Consider the following 22,536-nt stretch of genomic DNA (forward strand, 5'->3'; position numbering starts at 1 on the left):
TTGGGCCAAGGGCAGAGCTTCTTGCAAATAGATCCAAACAATGATCAGTATACTGAACAACAGGGCAGGGCTCCAAAAGTCGAAGTGAGCAGAATTTCACAGAAGCAGGAATCAGGGCAAAGCAGTGCTTCAAGGTGCTTCGCTAGGTGCGCGCCTTCCTTAGAGAAGCGAAGGGGCGGTCGTGGACACAGCTTCACAGCCTCTTCACCACTGCTGCTCCAAGCCACAATCACGTCAAACACTTACTGCCAGCACTTCTCAAAATACTAAACACATGGAAAGAAGCTTGCAAGCAAGTGATGAAGGACAACACCATCACAGAAGAAATATTGGTATGTAGACCAACGAAAGGCAAAAAGAAATTCTGCAAACAGACTGGATCAATACCATAGAAAAAAAAGCTGAATACCAACTTTCAATCAACTGCTTACTAGATAGTTGTAAACTGAACCAACTTCCAAAGTATCTAGAGTGCTTTCCCTGTCAAAAAACAAGAGACACATTCCTTAAACTCAGGCTGAACTTGTTACCAAAATGGGAAGTACTAGTGAACACTAAACAGATCCCATGAGACCAAATATACTGCCGACACTGCCAAAACATGAAACAAACTGAAACATCTTATCATATATTTATGGAATGTGAATCATTGAATCAAGAAAGAAAAAAACTTGCAGCAATGCTTCCGCAAGAACACTTGTTTTACTCCAGAAAAGAACAATGGAAAATCATCGTAGATGGAAACAACAACCGCTTGATCTTCCGGGTCGTGCAATATTGGAACGAGATTTGCAACAAGTAAAAGTGGAATAACCCCAAATAAAGAAAGACCTCCCAAAAATCTGACAAATTGAAGATTAATTATGAATCATTTTATTTCTTCTACTTTTTTATTTTGTACTTTTACCCTCCTTTTGTATTTTAATGACTTTTCTAACTAAGGAATAATGTTTTAACATACCACTTGACTGTAAATAATTTAAAGGCAAATGTAAAAGTTATACTTTCAATAACTAAAACAATTAAAAAAAAACATTTAAAAAATTAATGATCTGATGGTTTTTGGCAGGCGAATCAATGGCTTCTGTGGTTAATGGTTGAGATATGATTCGTGGTTGGGGTGTTGGTAGCCCCAAATTTGTTGCTTGCGAAGTATTCTTTTAGATGGATGGTTCTCCTCAATTTGTTGAACTCAATGCAACATTTGAAAAAATGTTGTCTTTTAGATATCATGTTGTTGATTTGTATATAAATTATTGATTTGATAATTAAAATTGTGTTTTACTATACTGAAGGAATCAGTTGCAGTATCCTTCAGCATTCTAACCTGATTAGACCAGTCTCTATCTCACGATTGTCTATAGTTACTCCCTCCCGGAAACAAATAGAGACTGCACTCAGTTATTTGTTTATATGAGTGCATCCCCGGGGTTCCGCCTTGTTTCCCGAGAACAATACAGCCATACCAGTCTGAGCCCGAATATTCAGAGGAGGAATTAATTGAAAGAGAAAGAAGCGGAAACGATCAGGAATCTGAGAATCGTGATGAATAATCACTGGAAGACTGAACCCAGTCATATGGAAGACATTTCCAGCTGGTGTACCTGTGATGGTTGCAAGGTTATGCCAACCTAGGTGGAGAAATGCTGCTGCCTATAAAACTCTGGATGCTTGGCCTACATAACCAAAGAAGACACACCACTGCTATGCGTAACCGAGCTGCATGACTTCAGGGCAGCCTGCCTCAAAAGATCTGTTTTGAGGATGATGGTCCTTATGCACAAACTTTGAGCAACAGTTTGCCCTTGTAATCTTGACAATTGAGACGGCTAACAGTTGATGTTGTTCTCCTACATCATTGCAACTTCCATCGATCACGGACAAATGTTTTTTTCTGTAATTTGAATAAATCTCTCGTACTAATGTAAAACCAGAGTATTCATCACTAGATGTAACATCTTAACAATTATGTTTCTTTCACTTTGAACTTTAAAACAAAATTTTGTTAGGGCACTAACTGTTCTTGCTTTAATAGGCGTTCACATGTGTAATTTTTCGATACTTCAAATGGCATTTCAAACTAAATAAGTACAGTTATCTGGTTCATTCAGTAAAATATTTCTGTTTCTCTTTCACATGTGGTACAGGCTTGTGGCCTATTGTGCGTTTACATGGTGTATTCATAGAAGACTTGGATTCCGTGGTCGACAAGTAATACCTGTGTCGTTCGAGCCATTCGCGCGAAATTCCCCAGTCACAGCTGACAGTACAATGGATTTTTACACACAATACTGCAACCGCATCAATACAATTTGTAGTTTGTTTGTGCCATCTACATTATCAAAGTAAATAGAAAAAAGTTAATGTGAATAGTTGTTTGAATTATTCAGTAAGTCAACAACACGCCCAACCATCTACGATGTTCATGAAAGGGATTTGGTGGCGTTTTGCGCTCGCCTCATGCCCATCCATCCCCCTCCAGTATTAATGGCAGTTCGCACCTATGACCGCTCTCTTCCAAGTGGGCTGGGTGCATGGAGACGCTCAATGTGCCGAACACAATGTACACATCAAAGCAATCTTCTGCACTGTGACCATTGTCCATATGGCCTCCCCAGACCCGTTGTCTCCAGACTCCCCTTCGAAGTCCCTGTCCTTGCAATCAACATATGTATGTATCCCTGGAACATTGTTTCTGGGCCTTTTGCGCTCGCCTCATGGCCATCTATCCCCCTCGCGGATCAATGACAGTTCGCACCTATGATAGTGCGCTCCAGAGAGGGTTGGGTGCATAGGGACGCTCAAGGTGCAAAACACCATGTACACCTCAAAGGAATCTTTCGCACTGTGACCGTTGTCCACATGGCCACCCCAGACCCAGTGTCTCCAGACTCTCCTTTAACGACCCCGTCCCTGCAATCAACATGTGTATGTGTCCCTTGAACATTGTTCGGGGCCTATTGCTCTCGCGTCATGCACATCCATCCCCCTCCATTATCAATGGCAGTTTGCACCTATGATCTTGCGCTCCCGAGGGGGCTGGGTGTAGGGTATGACGATGTCAAACATTGGCATTGAGGCTTTGTGGGTGTCAACGAACACGTCCACATTCACATACACACCCACTTTTCTAAGCCTTTATTATTTGTTTAATACTCTGTCATTTCAAAATGTTAAACATAACACAAAACTCACTCAATCAACATCTGCGGGTTATATCTTAAACCAATAAAGTTATTCTTCCTATTAAGCAAGAACATACATAAATTCCATTGTAAACCTTTATAAATACATTGCTTGTCCACTAGGGAATATCTCTGCAATCCGCAAGGTATATCGCCATTGATCTACTTGTTACCGGGCTTGCTCAATCGGCTCATCTGTGCATCCAAGTAAGGGTGTTGGTCAACTATTTTGTTCTGTAGTTTCATCGATCGCTGCTCGGAAAGTTTGTAATGTTTTATACCCAATATACACTGTATTCTCATTTAATTTATCTCAGAGTTCACCATTATCAAACGTTTTATGTATTTTTATCTCTGGAATTAGCAACGCATGTTTACTTTTGGTGGCTCAAGGTTTATTGAATGGACTAGTAATACGTTAGAAATGTGTGTTATAACAATCAGTACTGAATAATTTGATAGCTGTGATAATTAGACAAGGTAACAATTGTTTTTAATTTAAAACAAAGTTTACAAAGCTATGTGATTGTTGCTTTGCTCACAGTGATACTGTATTAATTTGAATAATTATTTATATTCCTTTAACAGGTTTTACTGACATTTCAAGAATGTCAAAACTCCTGGCACAGTCCTGCATGTATTTCTAAAGGATTTAGATTTAATAACAACATGGCTTTCAAATTGCGGATTTCCAGTGTCTGAGATTGAAAGTATATCTTGGAAGACGTGAGGGACAATCGATTCTGCTTCTGAAGCATGCACTTTTCAGACGATATGTACGAAGCATCCCACTACACCAAAAAGCATTGCCTCAGACGCCTTAGCAAAATATTTCCCAATGCAGTTCCAATTCATCATCATAATAACTTTTTTCGGCCTTTGGCCATCAAAGTACATTCTAACACAATGAATACAGAATAAGCATAATCGCAATTTACAGAACAGCATTTAGATAAACCATACCTTTCCAGGGTACCATTAACTCCAAGGGGCCAGACACTTTTTGCCCCAATTGACATTGACCCAGGGTTATAAAGTTCGCACCAGTTAGGGGGGTGATGATTGTGGCATTTCCAAATGGGTCATCCGATTCTGGCGAGGGGTGCAGGCTGATTGATATCCCGCTCCTGACAGTCTGACCCACCCGCCTGCTACTCCCTAGGACCCCATTAGCTACCCAATGGTCCCAAAAATCCAGCTTAATGGAGTCATATTGGTTTATGGCCTTGCTTGGGATTCTGCGAGAACCCGCAATGGTTTCCCTAGAAACAAACACACAGCCTCTGGTGAACCGCAGCCAGTGTAAGCACTTAAGAAGGGCATCCCTTGTCTCTTGCTTGTTAGCTAACAATTTGGGAACTCCATGAAGGTGTACTGAGGCTCGTGAAGGTTTCCCCAGGGTATGGTACTTAGCCGAGCTCCCTTTTTTGCAAATGCTGGGAGCCCCAGTCTCTGCCCCTTTTGGGCAGTGCATGTCCATAAGGGTAGAACCCTGGTCTGCCAATACAGAAATAGTTGGCCTTTGGTTTGGGACCCACGGCTCTCACTTGTCTTGGCTTTCAAGTCACGGGTTGGATTGGTGGTACTTGATCTCCCAGCTACCAAATTGTGGCGGGCGACATTCTTTTCTTGGGTGGCTATAGGCGGAAAGGCCTGGGCTGAGGGGCATTGCGGGGGATGGATTTTATGCCCTTTGGCAACAGATGTAATGTCCGGGGCCTCCTCCTGTGATCTCCCTCCTCTCCTCCAATGGGCTTCTATCAATAGTTGCAACGGTTTTCTAACGTTGGCCAGTTCGGCGAGGACTTGATTACACCTACACCGCCCATATGAGTGTTGTCCTCACTAGATTGATCCGTGGTCATGTCTAGGGGCTTGGGGGGCTTTCTTAACCAGAGTGGCATTAGGCAGAGAAAGGAGCTAGCTCCCGAGCTCGTAGATGACAGATGCTCACTGCAGGCGCTACTGTAACGCTTACCTGGGACTTCGCGGGAGCATAATGCCTTCTCAGCCAGAGGGTCTGTTATTTGGGCACTTTTTGGACTCTTTTTTTCTGTAAAACGACAATAATAACAATAGCACTACTGCAATTTCTATTTTGCTGGGGAGAAACTGTATAGCAGTGTGCCTCTGATAATCCCTCCCTTCTCACCTGTATGTTTTGTGGAGATCTTCATCCTGTATCCTACAGGGGCGCGTTAGTTTGAAAACTTTTAACTTGAAAGGCTGCGGTGTTCAAATGATTCTTGTCAGAATAATATCCTTGCTTTTATCTTGGTTAAGTATTTGGTGAAAAAAGATTATAGTTCGTCAGATTCTGAGCAGTCCCTACGTTGGAGAGATCTCTTTTTCTAATATTTTCCCTTTTATTTTGCAGGTTCTTGGTTCTCTGAAAATGCTGCGGAATGGCTGTGACTATACTCGGTTTGAGGAAACATTTAACAAACGTAAGTTCGTCTCCACTGAGTAATTGCAACCTTCAAAGACGAGCGCGGTAATAACTAAGCAAACAAAACTTGCTGGAACTTCAGGTAAGCAACGTATGTAAAACTTCTTCTTTCTTATTTTTATAAGTTCATTCATTAATGAAAATACCTTTTTGTTTTCAGGTTTTCGGAAAGCTGCAGATGAAATACCCTTGAACGATGCAGAGCCTGCTGTGGAAACTTCTGAATGAAGGCACTGCTACCGCGAACGAAGACTGCTATGAAGAAGATGCTGCGGCTGTGAAGGAACTTCTGACAGAGGATGCAGGGACTATGAAATAAACAGCTGACTGAAGAAACGCTTCGGAAACACTTCGGTTCGGTAAGTCTTTTCAAAAACAATGGAATTCTGTTGATTTTCTGTGGAAACTAATGTCTCTGAACTTTCGTTTCTTTGACAGGTTCTGACGGGAGATCGACGGTAGCATTACCCGCTGTAAGCAGAGAAGACGCGAAGCGAGCGCTGCAGTGGAGGCAGGGCTTAAGTAGCTCCCTTTGCAAGAGGTGTGGTATGTGCTGTCTGCAAATTAACGATAGACTTGGCGGCGGCAATATTGAGTTTATGAAAACTAATGTAAGCACTATGTGAGCCTATGGGTGCAATGCTATGAATGAGACAAATGCCATTTGTGCCAGGCTTGTAGCCACTGTTGACCCACTGACTGATGTGAAGTTCCTTGCTTCCCTGGTATGCCTGAATGGGAACTGTGCTCCTTTACTGGGATCATGACAGCTACTTGGGGAGCTGGAGGGAGGTTTTTCGGCGTGGGACTTTATATCCCTGGGGCCAGGACCGATGGGGGCAAGAATAGACGAGACGGGGCGATGTAAGAGTGTTAGGCAGAAACCTGTGCAGTTCCCTTTGGGACCACTGCAAAAGATTTAAGACTACAGGTGGTTGGCAGTAAACCCAATTGGTAGCAGTCTGTACCACCCAGATTTACCTGGTAGCTGTGGCTGAGCAGTCAGACTTCTCTCAAGAAGAGTTAGGTAGTATACAGAGTATTCACAATAGGTCAAAAGAACACAGTAGAACAAGCAAACATTGACCAGAGCTTGGTGTAAAAGAGATATAATTATTTATTTAAAAACACATCTAGTAAAACAAACTGGCACTAATAGCAAGCAGTTCAAAAACTCACTAAAAGATATATACTCCCTTCAACGATTAGTTAGACAAGTCTTAATTAAAGCAACACTTATTTTTAGACCGCGGTGAGCGCTTAACGAAGATGGCACTCTAATCAATCGGTTTAAAAGGGAGAGAAAGGCAGAGCAAAGATAGAAACCGATCCCAACACTTTCGGAAGAACACAGTAGGAGAAGAAGGCAGGTTAAAACCGTAAAGTCAAAGTTAACAAGGCCGGACCCACTTTAAGAGGCTCCGGTCGAAATGTGTCCAAGGTCACACGGTTCAAAGTGCCCAAAAGTCTTGCAATAAGTTCAGAAAGAGTTGGACCAAAATGAAAGGGACCAGTTAGATGGTCAAGGCGGCCAGCCCAGTCCAGAAGGTTAAGGGATTATTGTTACCTTGTAGCAATCTTTAGAAAGGGAGGCCTAGCGGACACGGTACCTTAAAATGGTGAGAACGCTCCAGCGGGGGCAGTTGTTCCTGGCAGCGGGTGCAAGTCGGTGCTTCGTCCGGAGGAAGAGAGTATCTCGTCGGGGAGGAAAGCAGGAGTCCGTTGCACTACCAGGGAAGAAACCAGCCGCGGAGTCCTCAATTAAAAGGAGCGGTCCTTTTATTTGCGGTCCAGTGGTAAGTGGCTATCCGGTTGCCGGGGTGCTTGGCACAGGTAATTCGACCACAAAACGTCCTGGGATGTGAGAAAGGAAGGTAAACTGGTTGTGCCCACCAGTCAGGGGAAGAAGACTCTCCAGCCGGGAGATCTCCTCTGTCGTTGGGAAGTGGTGAGTCGGTTCAGCAGGGCTCCACCTGTGGTGTCGTCGTAGCAGGCCGGCTCAGCTTCTCCCTCGTCGATTTTCAGGTCCTGTGGCGACTTCTGACGTTCCAGTCCAAAAAGCCCTGCTTTTATGCAGCACACCCCCATTCACTCAGCCTAGCTGTCAATCAAACATGCTAAGTGGTGAGCCGGCCGGCTCACCACTTGGGCCAATCACACAAGAGTGCGACTTGAGTTACCAAGGTAACTCAGTCCAGGGTGCCTAACCCCCTCCCACACCCCCTGTGGTACCCAGACAGAGTGGCACCACTTTTGGAGGCTTCTGTGGAGAAGCCCGCCAAAAAGTGGAACAAAGGGCTCGACCTTTGGTTTGGAGTTACAGAGGCGAACACAAACGCCATTTTAAAATTGAGTTCTGGCAGAAAATACCAACCGGTGAATTAATATAAATAAATAAACCGGCGGTATGTTAGAGGCTATGTTAAAAAGTATTAGCCTCGAACAATGGGAAAATCCCATAGAGATATATTCGCGGTTGAATATAAAAAGTAGTATCCACTGCCACCAGCCAAAACTCGACGAGGGGGGACGGGACAGTGCCCCCTCGAATAACAGACCCAGGGGCAATCGAATTGCCCCTACCGGTACGTCCACAATATGATGGTTTGTACTGGTTCTGTTAGTAATTTGGGACTAGTAAAGCCAATGGTGACTTTACATGCCCTGGGAGACAGTAGTCCGTCCCAGGGTATGGAGTCTATGGTGGGGGGTCACTATGACACCCCGGTGTTACTGCACGGAGGGTGCTATGTAACACACATACAAAAACATATGAGACCCTATGGAGTAAAAGACCCCAGAGCCCATGAAACACATTAACATTCAAAGGAACACCATAAATCATGTCCAAGAGTGGGAAAAAGAGTCTCACTCTTGGCAAGAGAAAAAAACAAACTCCAGAAATCCAGCAAAGCTGCTGGGGGACTCACTAGGTTAGGAAATTCAGCCTAAACAGAGAATTCTCCCTAACAAAGAGCCAGCCGTAAATGCAGGAGCAGGGACATAACTAAGAGTTGATGGCAGACTATGGGCAGCGATCAGGGTGGCCGACACACTAACCCCTCTTTCCGCCCATAGGTGCATACTGTCAGGTGGCAAGTAGCTAGTAGATGCAAAAGGCACATAAATGGGCTAGATGGGCTCAGGATACATAGGGGCGTCGGCAGGAAGATGGGAGACAAAATTGGTCGTTCCAATTAGGTCCTTTGCCTTATTGTTGGTAATGTCATTGCACAAGGCGTTCCCTTCATTAGTGAACGTTTGTGGCCAGATTTTCCTGGGCATTTACATTACTTCGTACTCCCGGGAGCGTATCAAAAAGGCCACTCAGGTTGTTATACATCCAAGGCTGGTTACAATCAATTGGGGTTCTTACTGCGGCTCCCATGGTGTCTTTATACAGCCGCAGGCCTAGATAGCCCTCTTCTAAAGGGCCCACAGGATCAGTGGGGTTGATGAAATGTGCCCTGGAGGTCCCAAAAACAGTCAGAAGTCTTGGCCAAGGGCAACTCCCTGCTGCCGCTGTCTTCTTACAGCCAGTGTTTTGCACTCAGATTTAGGTATTTGAGGGTCTTGGACAGCCAATTGGGCGCAGAAAAGAAGTGTAGGGAAGGGGGAGATAGGTGAGTGCTATGTAGCCACTCCAGCATGACCACTGCACTCTTCAACGCCAGACTTCATTACAGACAACTTAAGCTCACCTCTAGTCTCTATTTCTAGGCTGTCCCAGGGTTTGGCCACGTACCCCCACAGCGCTGAACACCATGCAGTGCCAAACACTGCGCCCTTCCACCGCCACGGGCTTCACCGATGCAGGGCGAATGCTGACCAGATATGTGCAGGGGGACGTGGCCACCAAAGTCCAGGAATCATAGACTGCTCCCAATGGCCAGAGCGGTGCCAAACATTGCACACTTAACCTGCTTTAGGCTATTTCCCGATGCAGTTCCAACTAAATTTCAGCACACGCTGGCTCCGGTAAGTAGTGGACGAAGAATTTGATATGTATGTTGGTATATAAAAAGAGTGCTCTCTATACAAATGTCTTATGAATGATCTAGCAATCTAATGCATTAGTGTGGGAAAAGGTAACATGATGACAGTTTTTTACTTTTTGGGGAATATTTACATTGCTTTTATATCACACAAGTTGCGTTCGCAACTTAAAGCACTGTACTTTTAAAACATTTCACTTTAAGCTACTTTGTCTATCCCCACTTTTGCTTAATTTATTTTAATTTGTTGTTTAACATGTCTTTCTTTACATAGAGCTCACTGATGGAAGTGCAGACCATCACCAATGAGGAAACCAGAGACACGTTGATTATCCCAATGGTGAGGCCAAGCCACATGCTCGCAGTAATGTTTTTGAGCGTTTGATATGGTCAAATTAATACTAATGTACCTTTTCAATTGGACTCTTTTCTGATTATATGCATAATATAAAGGAGCAAGATTCATCATCGATCACTATTCAGGAGTCGAGAGCAACATCACTCACCTATCAAGTCATTATTTTATACAAATCCTTTATATGTGACTGAACAATACATGCATGTGGCCTACTTCGAATTGAAACCTATTGAAGATTATTATGTCTAATATTCGTTTTGGACAAGTGTCTTGTAGGATTGTCTTTCAATATGGACCATCGTCTGCATCTGGTGTTTTCTTTTTAATTTTGCTTTAACATACGTATTAAAAGAATTACGTTGTTATAGGAGGATGCTGGAACTTCGACAATCCCTTCCTCATTTGAAACAGGTCCGGAGTATGAGGTATGCGTAGATAGAATACATTGGTCGTTGTGGATCTACTTTATTTGGTTTGATATTAATATAAGGGTTTTATTTTTCAAAGAATGTACAATGCTGTTAGAAAAGTACAAAAAATTCAATCAACAACCTTGTTGTATTTATCGCTCATAGACATGCAACAATGAAAGTAAAACCTCCCCCAAAACATACTATAAAACTGAAATGCATGTAACTGTTCATTGGATGAGTTTTCTGTTTTTTTAATAACACTTAACTTCCAGTCCAAAGCAGAATACATCAAAATGAAAACATTACAGTGCAAACTAATTTGGGAGGCAACATTTTAATCACTATGTTTTGCAGGATGATATCACATCCTCTTCATGTGTCATCTAGGAAGGTTATCAGGTGAAATGTTAAATATATATGTTGAAAGCATCACATGTTCCAAGTGTTTGACTTGATCTTGCTAAGAATTTTCTAATTGTTTTACAACGACTAACCTTATAATTTCTGGTTGACAATTATTTAAAACAATTTTGTCAAAGTACTTTGTGAGATCAAAGATTGTACAATTAAATGTGCATGACAATTAACTTTATTTAAAATTAATGTAACTTGCTATGCTTTAAAAAAAATTTGAAACCTTGTTATTCAAATAAACCCCTAATAAATTAAACACCCGAACATCTGAACCACACACTCTTATTTGTTGTCTCGTTACTATGTCCTTGTCTATATGGAACGCGTTGTGATGCCTGCGGGCTGCAGCGCTATACAAACACATTTTTAAAAAAATGTTTAAATGGTCTATTTTATATCAAAGTAGACGTGGTCGCATATAATACAACTAGCGTTTTGTTTCATCTCTGAACACAATTATCGTGCTACAAAAACTATCTATTACATCAACTAAGTAGATGTGGTTGTATATAGTCTCCACAATGGATAAAAGTCTCAGGAGTGGCAAACACCCTCAAGATCCTACCCTTAAATTGCCTCATTCTCCTTACATCCCCATTTCTGTGCCTTCTAAGTCGACACAAAAGCTACACACAAGCAGCAACGATTTACAAGCCGTAGTCATTGTAATCGATGAGGAGAGAGCTCACATGAGTAAAAATAGCTCAGTCTCTCCTCTCGCAGACTCCAGTGCATTAAAAACCTTTCAAAACGAAATAAATTGGAAGGTTTTATGTTGGCCCAAGAAAATTGTCACGCATTTTGGGCCTCGCATTCAGCAAAAGCATTCGAGCCTGACCTGAATGTGCCCAATAATACTGGCAAAACCACAACATCACAATACACCCACACCAATGACAGCTTAGAATGTTCCTCTGGTCAGTTGAAATCCTATGCCCAGATTGTTCAACTGGTTCTACGTGATTTTGCCGACCTATTTTTGGTCGTGGTACTTTTCATCGCCGACCCTTTCATCGCCAACATTTTATTTTTATTTAAGGGGGGGGGCTGTGCCCCCCCCAAGCCCCCCACTTACTTAAATAATCATACCCCAACCCGCACAAACACACCCACTAAAAAATGTTTTTAAAATTGTTGTCGATGAAAGGGTCGGCGATGAAAAGTACCATGACCAAAAATAGGTCGGCGAAATGCGTGTATACCGTTCAACAACAACACTTTCATAAATCTGGCACCAACATGAACTCTCAAGTTGACCTAATGGAAGTAGCCCAACTTCAACATGAAAGAATCCTGGTTATTGAAAACATACTGTTAAATGCAAATTTGGTGCCTCAAGACTTATGGGGCATAGCATATGCCAGCAATGTACCGAAATTCCAAAGTGAAATTACACAGGATTCTCCTTACAGTCCTTCAGCAATTACTGATCTGTTAGATGAGAATATGGACATGGTGGGCGAACTCTTGGTCATCCCTGAGGAAACCTCAACTCAGGTGGATTCTACACAACATACACACTTTATTTCACAGAAAGCAAAACGATTGCACATGAGAGCACAAAAAAGAAGACACCAATTCAAAACCTCCTGTGTGAATATCAATGCACAGGATTTAGTACAAACTAAAACCAAAAATATGCCCCTCAAAAAAATTAAGGGTCAAAACTCCAGCATTAAAAAAAAAATGGTAACATCTCGCTCGATGAGGCACTCCTAGACTTGAATCAGCTTGACACAGAAAGTAAGTTTACTTCAATTAAAGGACCATGAAGCAATTGGCCCTCATCATTGGACATAGTAAAGTCCTCACATCCTTCGCACCCTTCAGTCGGTCAATCCAACGTTGGTGTCCCTGAGACACCCATTGCTCTGGACACAGCACAAAGAGGCATTGAACAAAGTGCTACTTTTGTGCAAAAGCAAATGTCCAACTATTTTCAAAGGAACCAAAACAAAAAGGCCACTATTGTTGCACAGTCTAACAACTCTTGCAACACCCAAACTATAACAACAATGAATGGTGTGTCCTCAATGGCCGTCCCTCTTCAGATTTCAATGTAGCGTTGCCAACTTCTGATGTATTGCCTGCTAAGGTTTTGCCACCAATCGCAGTTGCAAGTGGTCCTTCTTCAGGAATTGCTTCTACCCTTGTCGCACTAGTTGCACAGAATACAGCAACTCATGCTATGCCTGTGGACATTACCACGGGAACCTCTGGCACTGCATCTCCTTGCCCTTGTAACTCTTCCCCACCATTTTCTGATGTCTCGCCCGACATGAAGCTCATGTTGGGGTGGAGTAGTGATGCATCTTTAAAGGGTCAAGCCAGCTTAAATAGATCGTTTCTCATGAAAATATTCACCAAATCCTGGCACTTCATAACCTCATTTCAGATGGCGTGGAATGGATTAAACCTCCAACTTGTAATAGAAATTGCATGCTTTGCAAATTACAGTCGTAAATAATCGCTCAGCTCATATGGGACCATCAAACAGATTTGGCTGTACTCGGTTTTCAGTTATATGCCTTTTGGTCCATGGATGAGACTAGCACTTTCATTGAACTTAACTTTCCGTTTCAGAAACGGCTTGTCCGTGTTCATCTGACCAGCAATCTAATGCCCTCAACAGTGTAATGTTGGGGCAACTGAATCTTTTTCAAACATCTTAAAGGGACTAGCTTGGCTTGAACCTCTTATTAAATCTTTATCCAATGAAAACAAACCATTAGATAAATCATAAACCTCTAAATTTTCCATGTTATCGTGGAATTGTTGTGGCTTTAAAAATGTGTTTACATGGCTTGCATCTCTTTTTGCGGCGGAGCTACCTACTCTTGTGCTTCTACAGGAAACTGTGTTTGGCTGACATCCACCTAGATGGCTTCACTGCCTATTCGCACAGAGCTCAAAGAGCCAATATGGGTCGTCCTTCTGGTGGCTTGGCTATACTGATTCAAAATAGCTTTAAATTCCCTTCTAAATTTATATATTCTTCAGCCGAATGTTTAGTTATTGATATTATCTTTGAAGCATTATGTCCCCTCAGTATTTTAGTTGTGTCCTTATATTGGAATCCCAATGCCATATACCTGGACACAGTGCTTGAACATCTAAATTCAGTATTAATGGATGCAATTTCTAACAAGCCGAACTATGAAATCATAATAAGAGGAGACTTTAATTCCTCACTTTTGCTATATTCTAACTCAACACTGGACGCTCAGGGCCACTTTATCTCGAGAAAGAGGGATTTTTCTGGACCCAACTCCTAGAAGAGTGGGATATCCATATTCTTCTACTGGATGATCACCTCTCAAATGTTACATGGCATTGAGGTAATAGTAGCTCATGCATAGATTATATTGCAACATCCCCTTTGTTGGCAAGCAAGAGTGGCCCCCTGAACATATGTAATCCTAACTTGGGTGACCACATGATTCTAAAATGTAGTATATCTTTTGCGGCTAAACAATTTCATTCTAATCCCAATCTTGCATTGGTACTAATTGATAGATACATGTTGTCGATCCTCTGGAACCCCAGATTGTGTAGGCTTCTGACTGCCCGAGTCAGTCGAGATCTTTGGATCATAAAACATCCTGTTTTATTGGGAACCGTGAGCAAGTAGGCGGATGTATGGAACATCTGGATGATACATAGGCATCTTAGAAGCCTTGCTGCCCAGGAACAAGCAAATCGGGTACTATCTCACCCCAATAAATTCATAAAAGCACTCAAGCTTCTTAAACGGCAAAAAAATTGGGAGATTAGAGGGTTACAAAGGTCATCTATAGCCTCTTCTGTCTATATTTCACTTTTAAAAAAATGTACTCAATCTATTAAAAAGAGTTGAAAAAATACAATTGGAGTGTCACTTAAAGGATAATCAATCAATGATCAATTTTCTAGTTAACAAAAATCCTAGGGATATTTGGGTGATCCTGAGGAATCCACTAGGCCGTCAAGTACCTATTTTTCATTCTGCCATCTCAGGAAACACTTGGACACAATATTACAAGAGCAAATACCAACTGCCACAGGGCTTCATTCCCTTTGACATCCAAATATTAACAAGTTCCATCCCCTCCAAATGCCAATGGGAAGTCCAGGATGTGCATTGGGCGATTAAAAATCTTAAATTCTCTAAATCAGCAGGTCCCGACGGGATTCCGCCCTGTGTTTTCAAAGATGATCCTCATTTCGGGGCTAGAATCTTGAAGAGGTGCTATTTTTCAAACCAAGCTCATTCCACCTTTGTGGTTAACATCAATCATTATTCCTCTGTATAAAAAAGGCCCAATTGGAATCCCTTTGAACTTTCGCCAGATTACCCTGATAAATGATGCTACCAAAGTATTTGCTGCATTGATACTTGAAGATCTGAATTGCTTTATTTCGACTCATAACATAGTATCCCGATTTCAGACTGGTTTTAGAAAATTAATGGGTACTCCGTTGAATGCCACCCTCCTAGCCCATCTCCTGGCATCCTTGCAACAGTCTAAAAATTGTCCCATTTATATGGTACTTCTTGACTTGTCATCTGCATTTGACAGTGTAATTAGAGGTACACTTTGGCAAAAAATGCAACGCTATGGTATTCCATTTTCAACCTATACTTGGCTGACATTGATTCCTTATGGACTAATTCTGCAAGCATTCCGGTAAGACTAAGAGAATTGCGACTAAATTGGCTTGCCTTCGCCGATGTCATACTCTTCGACCGCACACCTTTTGGGTTACAGAAGAAACTTCAATGCGTTTCCATATTTTGCAAACAACACAACTTGGTCACGAATTCAACAGAATCCAACATCCTTCTATTCTCCAACAAGAAAAAAGTGTTAAGATTCCAATGGAACATTGAAAACAACTCAATCCATCGTAAGATGGGACTGACATACCTGGGCTATAATATTACTAATACCAACTCGCTAAAGATGTGGCATTGTTCTTTAACTATCAAAATTGCCCCATTGAAAGCACAAATGAAGCTTATATATTACAAACATTGCAAATTCTCGCTCACACCTTTGTTTGAATTCTATTTATTAAAAGTAGAGTCTATGATTCTTTATGGGCTTGATCTTTGCCTGCTCCACATTGGTAAAATTCTTAACAAAACACAAGGTCTAATTTGGAAATCTGGTCTTGGCCTACCTACAAGTTTGCCCAATGACATAGTCAACCACAAGCTTGGATTGATCTTGTTAGCATCAAAGCTTCAATGGAGAAGACTACATAATTATGACAAAATGTTGCATCGGCCGCCCAATTCCTGTATGAGAACTTAGCACTAATGCTTGCAAACTCTTCACCAGCGTCGATTTTGTTATTTGACAATCAAATGTTGTCTTTGCTTGCTATGGAACCTGTAGATCTTCAAATCCGCCCAGTACTTGTGAAGAAAAAACGTTTTCAACTTGACTGGGCTTCTACCGCAGATCATATCGCTACATATCGATTGTATGAAGAATAAAACCAAATTTAGACGCAAGAAACATTTTTGCATGCCTTACCTAGCTTGTTTCCCCTGTAACCGAGCTAGGAATGTCTAAATGAGGTTTAGATTAAATCTACTTCACACCAATGTGTGTATTAAATATTGGAATCTTAACAATGGTTCAGCAAATGATGGCCTCTGTCGCTTCTGTCACAGCAGCACAGAGCCGGAAACATTGAAGCACCTAATCATATTGTGTAGTTTTTTGAAAACCAGATATTAACAACACTGGGTAAATATTTATCTTCTTCCACATCTCTCTCGTGAACTGTTGTGGCTGGGTTGCATGTGGGGGACGTAGCAATGCCTTAATTCTCTCGTTGGTACGTCTATTAAGTTGCATACAGGTAAAACTCAGCAAATTTGAGAAATGAAACATTACAAGTGTTTACTATCATTGCATCAAAAAGTTTTTATATATTTAGAATTCGTGGTTGTTTCGATCACTACAATAGGTGCGACTAGTCATCATAAGATACATTACGGTTGGATTGAAATATATCAAACATGTGATTCATATCGATATGATTGCCACAAGATAGCAATGTCTCTAATAGATTTGTTGATGGTAGCTTTTAATTAAGGATTGTTTGCTGCTTATTTATTTGATTGTTTTATGAGAGTTGTTTGTATAATGTATTTGTACTTCTTTGTATATTACGTAATTTATGAGATCATGTATATTTTTTGATTCTGTTACTCTTTTTTTTATGTTTGTAAAGATGCTTGCGCACCAAACACCAATAAAAAATAAAAAAAATATTATTTCCCATATTCTGTTCCCATCGAGCATTGTGGCGCTTTGAAACACAATTCTGTTGTGTAAAGCGCCTTACAAATGCTCAATAAAATAAAAACTAGATAAATATACCACATTGAATTCCCGGCTGGCAGAAATGGTAACTTAAAGTGCAATGAAAGGCTACTTTGCACTGCAAAAAGACACTTTGCACTGTTCCGCGAATCAGGATAGAGCAGTGCAATGTGTCTTTTTGGAGTGCAAAGTGACTTTGCATGACAAAAAGACACTGGTGTACTGTACCATGAATCATGGTGTATGTTGGCAGTAACTTTGCACAGGGCAAGACATTTCATAAATCAGGCCCAAAGTGTTTTAAAGCCTCACCTTGTGGTGTGTGTGGCTACTTGACATGAGAATAAACACACAGGAGACATATGTAGTGTGAGCACGCAATCTCTCCCACTATCGCCTGAGGGTACACAGGGCTGCTTCAGGTGCGCAAGTGAGCATGAACGAACATGCAGGAATTATAGTAAGAGGCACACAATATATGCCAGAAATGTAGGTAGCAAACCAATGAATCAAGGGTGGAACAGGGGCTTAGTAACGAATGGCCGGTAGGTTTGTAGGAGACAAGGCGCAGGGGTATGCTTTGGGCCATAGAAGAGTGTGTGACGAGCGAGAAGGGGCTATGGATCTCGATTCTTACAGCGCAGTGATAGTCCTAGAGGTAACATCAATATATAATTTTCTGGTGTGTTATCGCTCCCCCGTTGAGTTACATATTGTAAATCACTGTTTTTACTGTCCTTTGTTTTCAAAACCATGTGTCAGAAGCAAGGTCTTATGCTGTGGCATTCTTTCTCCAAAACGTAACCTACCGCTCACTTGCTTAGATCACTGAATACAGGCTGGCATTGTTATTTATGCTTGAATGAAACGCACTAACAGTTCGAAGGACACAATGCGTCGAATAGCCACACAGAATTGATATAATTGACAATATTGAAAGTGGACATACGAAACTTTAGTTTCTATTTCTGGGATCTGTTGTTCATAGCGGTTGTTCTGCTTTGACATTGAGAGAATGGAACAACCTGAAATTATGGAAGCATAACTTTACATAATATTTGGGCGATTGAAAATGGCATGTGTGCTGTGCGCTTGATGACTATGTGATGGATGAATGTACTTTTTGATGAAAAGAATGCACATCGTACGTTATGTTGCAGAATATTTATGCTGCATGCTATAAACGCCTGAGTGTTGCACTTGTGATTTGTTATGCCCTTCGCAATCATATATACTGTGCAGAGTTGTGGGTTGTTGGGTGGCCTATATTGTGGTGATAACTCCTCCAACACCTGCACCTACAACCTGTGTTCAGGCTAATGATGTCTACACTGCTTTTTCCCGTGGCATATCCCGGTGAGCAGCCACCATCGCATCCCTGGGCACCGTTAAGGCAGGGGCAGAAACCTTTTCCTGTGCCCTTGAGCTCCCTGGGCTCCAGGGGTTATCTGTTCACTCACTACTCTTTCCACTTTAATTATAATGCCCTCTGTCTGTGGGTCAACCTAAGACGTTCCTATCTCTCTGCTTAGTTTCAGGTAGTGGCCGCTATGGGACATAGGTGCACCTGGATCTCCCTCCCATTCAGTGGTCTGACTACTTCTGGGCACTTCCCTGCACATAGTGATGTGACCTACTCACCCATCTTGACATCTGTGTTCATTCCGTGTGGTGTGGGTGTTGCTCATTCGTTTTCGTCCGGTACTGAATTATAACGTAACTTGTTAGCTAGCATATTTTAATGTGTATATTCGATTATGAAACAGCTACTGAAATATATTATTTTATTCTGTCATTTACATAGCTGTGAGAGAATGTTTGTGTTTATCTTCCTGGTACTGCATTCAGGGTACGTTTGGCTACGCTGGCCACAAACGTCATGAAAATAGGTGGAGCATATCGTTTGGACAAGTGATATCAGTTTGAGGGGGGGCGATCTATATTCTTACCGCGAGGGCACTTGAACCTAGGGCGATGTATCAATGGATAAGATTAGCAAAAGGTGGCGGCCCCCAACCCGTTCTTTTTGCATGTGTAAATGTGAGGAAAGCTAAGGTACACAGAAAATTGTTTTAAGATTGATTACAGTATGCTTAAAACGAAATGCATGATCGATTGGGACACTAACAGTTCTTAGCAAACTTCCCCTTTAAAGACCAGGTGACCAGGAAACAATTGAAACTTGTACTATGGTTTTCTTCCAGAGAAAGCCCTTGGCAGTCTGTGTTCAGCAATCAGTACCACCATGAGGGTATGCAGGCTTAAGCTGACATCCTTTCCTGGCCCATACTCCTTGATCCATGGCAAACCCCAGTTCATCCCAGCCTGCTGCTCCTCTTCTTTTTCTGAATGGCTTAAACGAGGGTGTGAGTTTGCGAACCATTTTTTTTATGGTGGGGAGTTTCTCCCATTCTGTGATTGTAAAACCACATGTGGAATAGATGAAGGGGAAAACTACACTGCATGAAATGTAGGCACTGGCTTCTAAATGTGCAAATTAAGCCCCAGGTGACTGTGCTTTGAGAAATTAATTAGCTCCAGCACTTTGCCAAAACGCCTGATCTCTAATCTATATAAAATCTTAACAACTAAACCAGATTTGAAGCTAAACCCACAAATACTGGCATGGCATAAAGGCCTACACCAGGCCCTCTCAGACACAGAATGGCACCGTTTATAGCGTAGTGTCAGAAGAGCTTCAATCTGCATGCAGCATAAAGAACAACACAATACAATTCTTTATAGATGGTATTGTACCCTTGATGTCATGTGACGTTTTATTGAGAAAGCTACAGGACTATTTTGAAGGGCATGCAAAGGTTTCTGTGTCTTTCCTCGATATGTGGTGGAGTTGGCCTAAAGCTCCTACATTCTTGCAAGAAATGACTGCGGAATTAACATTGATTTCAGACAGGAGAATGTCATGTGACCCAGCAGTATGTCTGTTGTGGAAACCAGTGGAAGGGTCACATTAATTATCAGTGGCAGTGGGGCGGGCGTTAATTACAAAAGGTCTGCTGGTACTGAGGTTATTGATAGCAGATCAATGTAAATCCATTGTAACCCTGAACATTGATAACTGGTACACAAAACGTTGGTCCATACTGATTAATGAGAAAATGACATATGTTATAAAAGATGAGTAATCTATGCTTGTAAACCATTTTTGGGTTATGTCAGAAAGCTAAATAAAGATTACACTTGCTCAAACAGCTTGAGGTACAAATGTAACTTTGCTATGCGGTACTGAAGGTCCTTTCAGGATATTTAAGGCTAAACAACCAATCTTAGGCTGCAAACCCTCTGGGTCCAAGCAGGTTTGAAATGAATTTTAGGAATGGACTGGGGAACCTATCTTTTCATTCTGGATAACTGGATAATCTTATGCCTTGGGATTGGAAGGGGTGCAGGAATGGGTTATTGTTGTGTAAAGATAACATAGTTTATGGGAATTTGGTGTTTTTTATTTCTTCATCCTTGTTATACTTGGCTTTGTTGCATAGTTGTAAAAAAGAAAAAAGAAAAAAAAGATTTCAAACATAAAATAGCTAAAATTAAAGGTGAAGCTGGTGTTTAGAATAAGAACCCTGTGATGGGTGACAAAATGTCACGTTTGGACAAGCATAGCTTGTAAGGCAACAGCAGTTCATTATAAGTAACAGTTACGAAGAGTGATCATTCATGGCGTACTTGAAAACCTGAATGGACAACATTTCTGGACAGGCACTCGTTCAATATAGGCCATGAAATCATAGTGGGCAAACGATTGAGGATGCACAAACAGTGCAGAATATACAGGACAGACAAACAATTCAAGTAGGACAGCCCTTTCAGGACCAAAAGCAGTTAATGATGAGGAACTTAAAAGATACCGGCCCGTAAGTTGCAGCCGGAACAATGGAAGACGCACATCGGGCTGGAAAATTACACTCGCGGACTAGTGAGGACGGTGTAAGAGGGACGAGGTCCTGTAGTAACCACCACCACCCCTACGGAGCATCAAAGAAGCCAAGGGCGGATGCCAGTAAGAAAGGGAGAGCCCTGGGAGTATTATAACCCCTGCGAAGGCGCATGCAAAATCGGATCGCAACAAAACCCGGAATGGCTGCGGTCCCACAGGCGGGGTGGGAAAAGGTACGGCCACAAGCACTCTCGACGGTGCTAAAAGGACAGAGGGGGTTGCGTGTATCCCTCCCCTGAGACAGAAAAGCTGGGAAGGACACCACTCAGAGGCCGGAGAAGAACGCAGCTGGGAGGCGCCATGTGAGACCCGGAACCTACCTCCTCCCCGAGGAAGCTGTGGGCAAGCAAGAGAAGCATACCAGTGATAAAGGTGAGCCGAACGGGGGAAGAGCTTCATGCCACTAGTGAGTTCCAAGAAAAACAACCGTAGGATTACAACGGACCCGCACGAGAGAGAGAAGCCCGCCGTAACAGCGACAGAACACTCTGTGCCTGAACAACGGACAAAGAAGGGAGAAAACAGCAATGGCCTCAACATAGTTAAGCCCCACAGGTGAGAAAGAAAGGTCAGAAAATGCGCCCAACACCCTAGAAAGCAAAGGATAGCCACCGGAGCAGGACCTGGAAGGGAAGCAAACAGAGGCTGTAAACCCCACGTAACACCCAGTGGTGACCCCTCCTCCCCCCATGGCAGTGACACCAAGGCACAGTAAATACTGGTAGGGACTCGGTGGGAGGGGCAACCCCAGAGGTACAAAGAGGCGCACCACCTACATTAGACCACACCGCAGCACAAAGCTGAGCAGGGAGAAGCTATAAGGAGGGCACTTGCAGAGGGGGCAGGGTACAAAACAAGGCAAGCAGCATAAACAAGGGAAGGCCCCCACAGAAATTGTCGGAGCAGTGCTAAACCTAATCTTTTGCAAGGCTGCAGATACTCCGCCTCCCTCTTCCCCCCCATAACACACCAGCAAAAAGGCCACCCCGGCAGGGGGATTTAAGAACATTGAAGAGCCTCAAGTGCAGCACAAAACAAGCATGGAAAGGAAACCACGACATATCAGACCATCTGTGAAAGGGACTGAGAAAGGCGAGAGGAAACCCCCCCCGTATAAATCAGTACGGGCAAAGGGAAGAGGAAGACGCTGAACAATTTTATAGCTCCAGCACACGCAGCAGAAAAGTGCGGGGGGAAGACCCCCCTAAAAAAACAACGCACAATAGGGAAGATCACAAGAGAGGACGGCACCCAAAAATGGAATGAGGTATTAGACCATATATCCCACCTCTCCAGCAACCTAGAATTCCAATGTGAGGACTTAGAAAACAGATCTAGAAAATCCAGCATCAGAATTAAAAACCTATCAGAATCTGTAGAGGACAAAGACCTGGCCGAGACGGTCCTCCAACTCTTTTAGGAAGTTCGAACAGAGAACACA

The 22,536-nt window shown here is 42.4% G+C and overlaps 1 protein-coding gene across 5 annotated transcripts in view; it reads left to right on the plus strand.

Annotated features, from left to right (window-relative positions):
• The window catches only part of DENND5A (DENN domain containing 5A), a 2,487,481-nt gene that overhangs the window by 1,090,239 nt on the left and 1,374,706 nt on the right, over positions 1 to 22,536 (plus strand). For 3 of the 5 annotated variants that reach the window (XM_069623676.1, XM_069623672.1, XM_069623674.1), the window contains one exon: positions 9,904 to 9,969. The exons of the other annotated variants lie outside the window; for them this stretch is intronic. In XM_069623676.1, coding sequence (XP_069479777.1) covers positions 9,904 to 9,969 — 66 coding nt within the window. The remainder of the gene's footprint in view (positions 1 to 9,903; positions 9,970 to 22,536) is intronic. 5 annotated transcript variants of the gene reach the window in all.

The sequence above is a fragment of the Ambystoma mexicanum genome, chromosome 11 (assembly GCF_040938575.1).
Source record: "Ambystoma mexicanum isolate Mex_15411 chromosome 11, UKY_AmexF1_1, whole genome shotgun sequence".
Taxonomy (NCBI): domain Eukaryota; kingdom Metazoa; phylum Chordata; class Amphibia; order Caudata; family Ambystomatidae; genus Ambystoma; species Ambystoma mexicanum.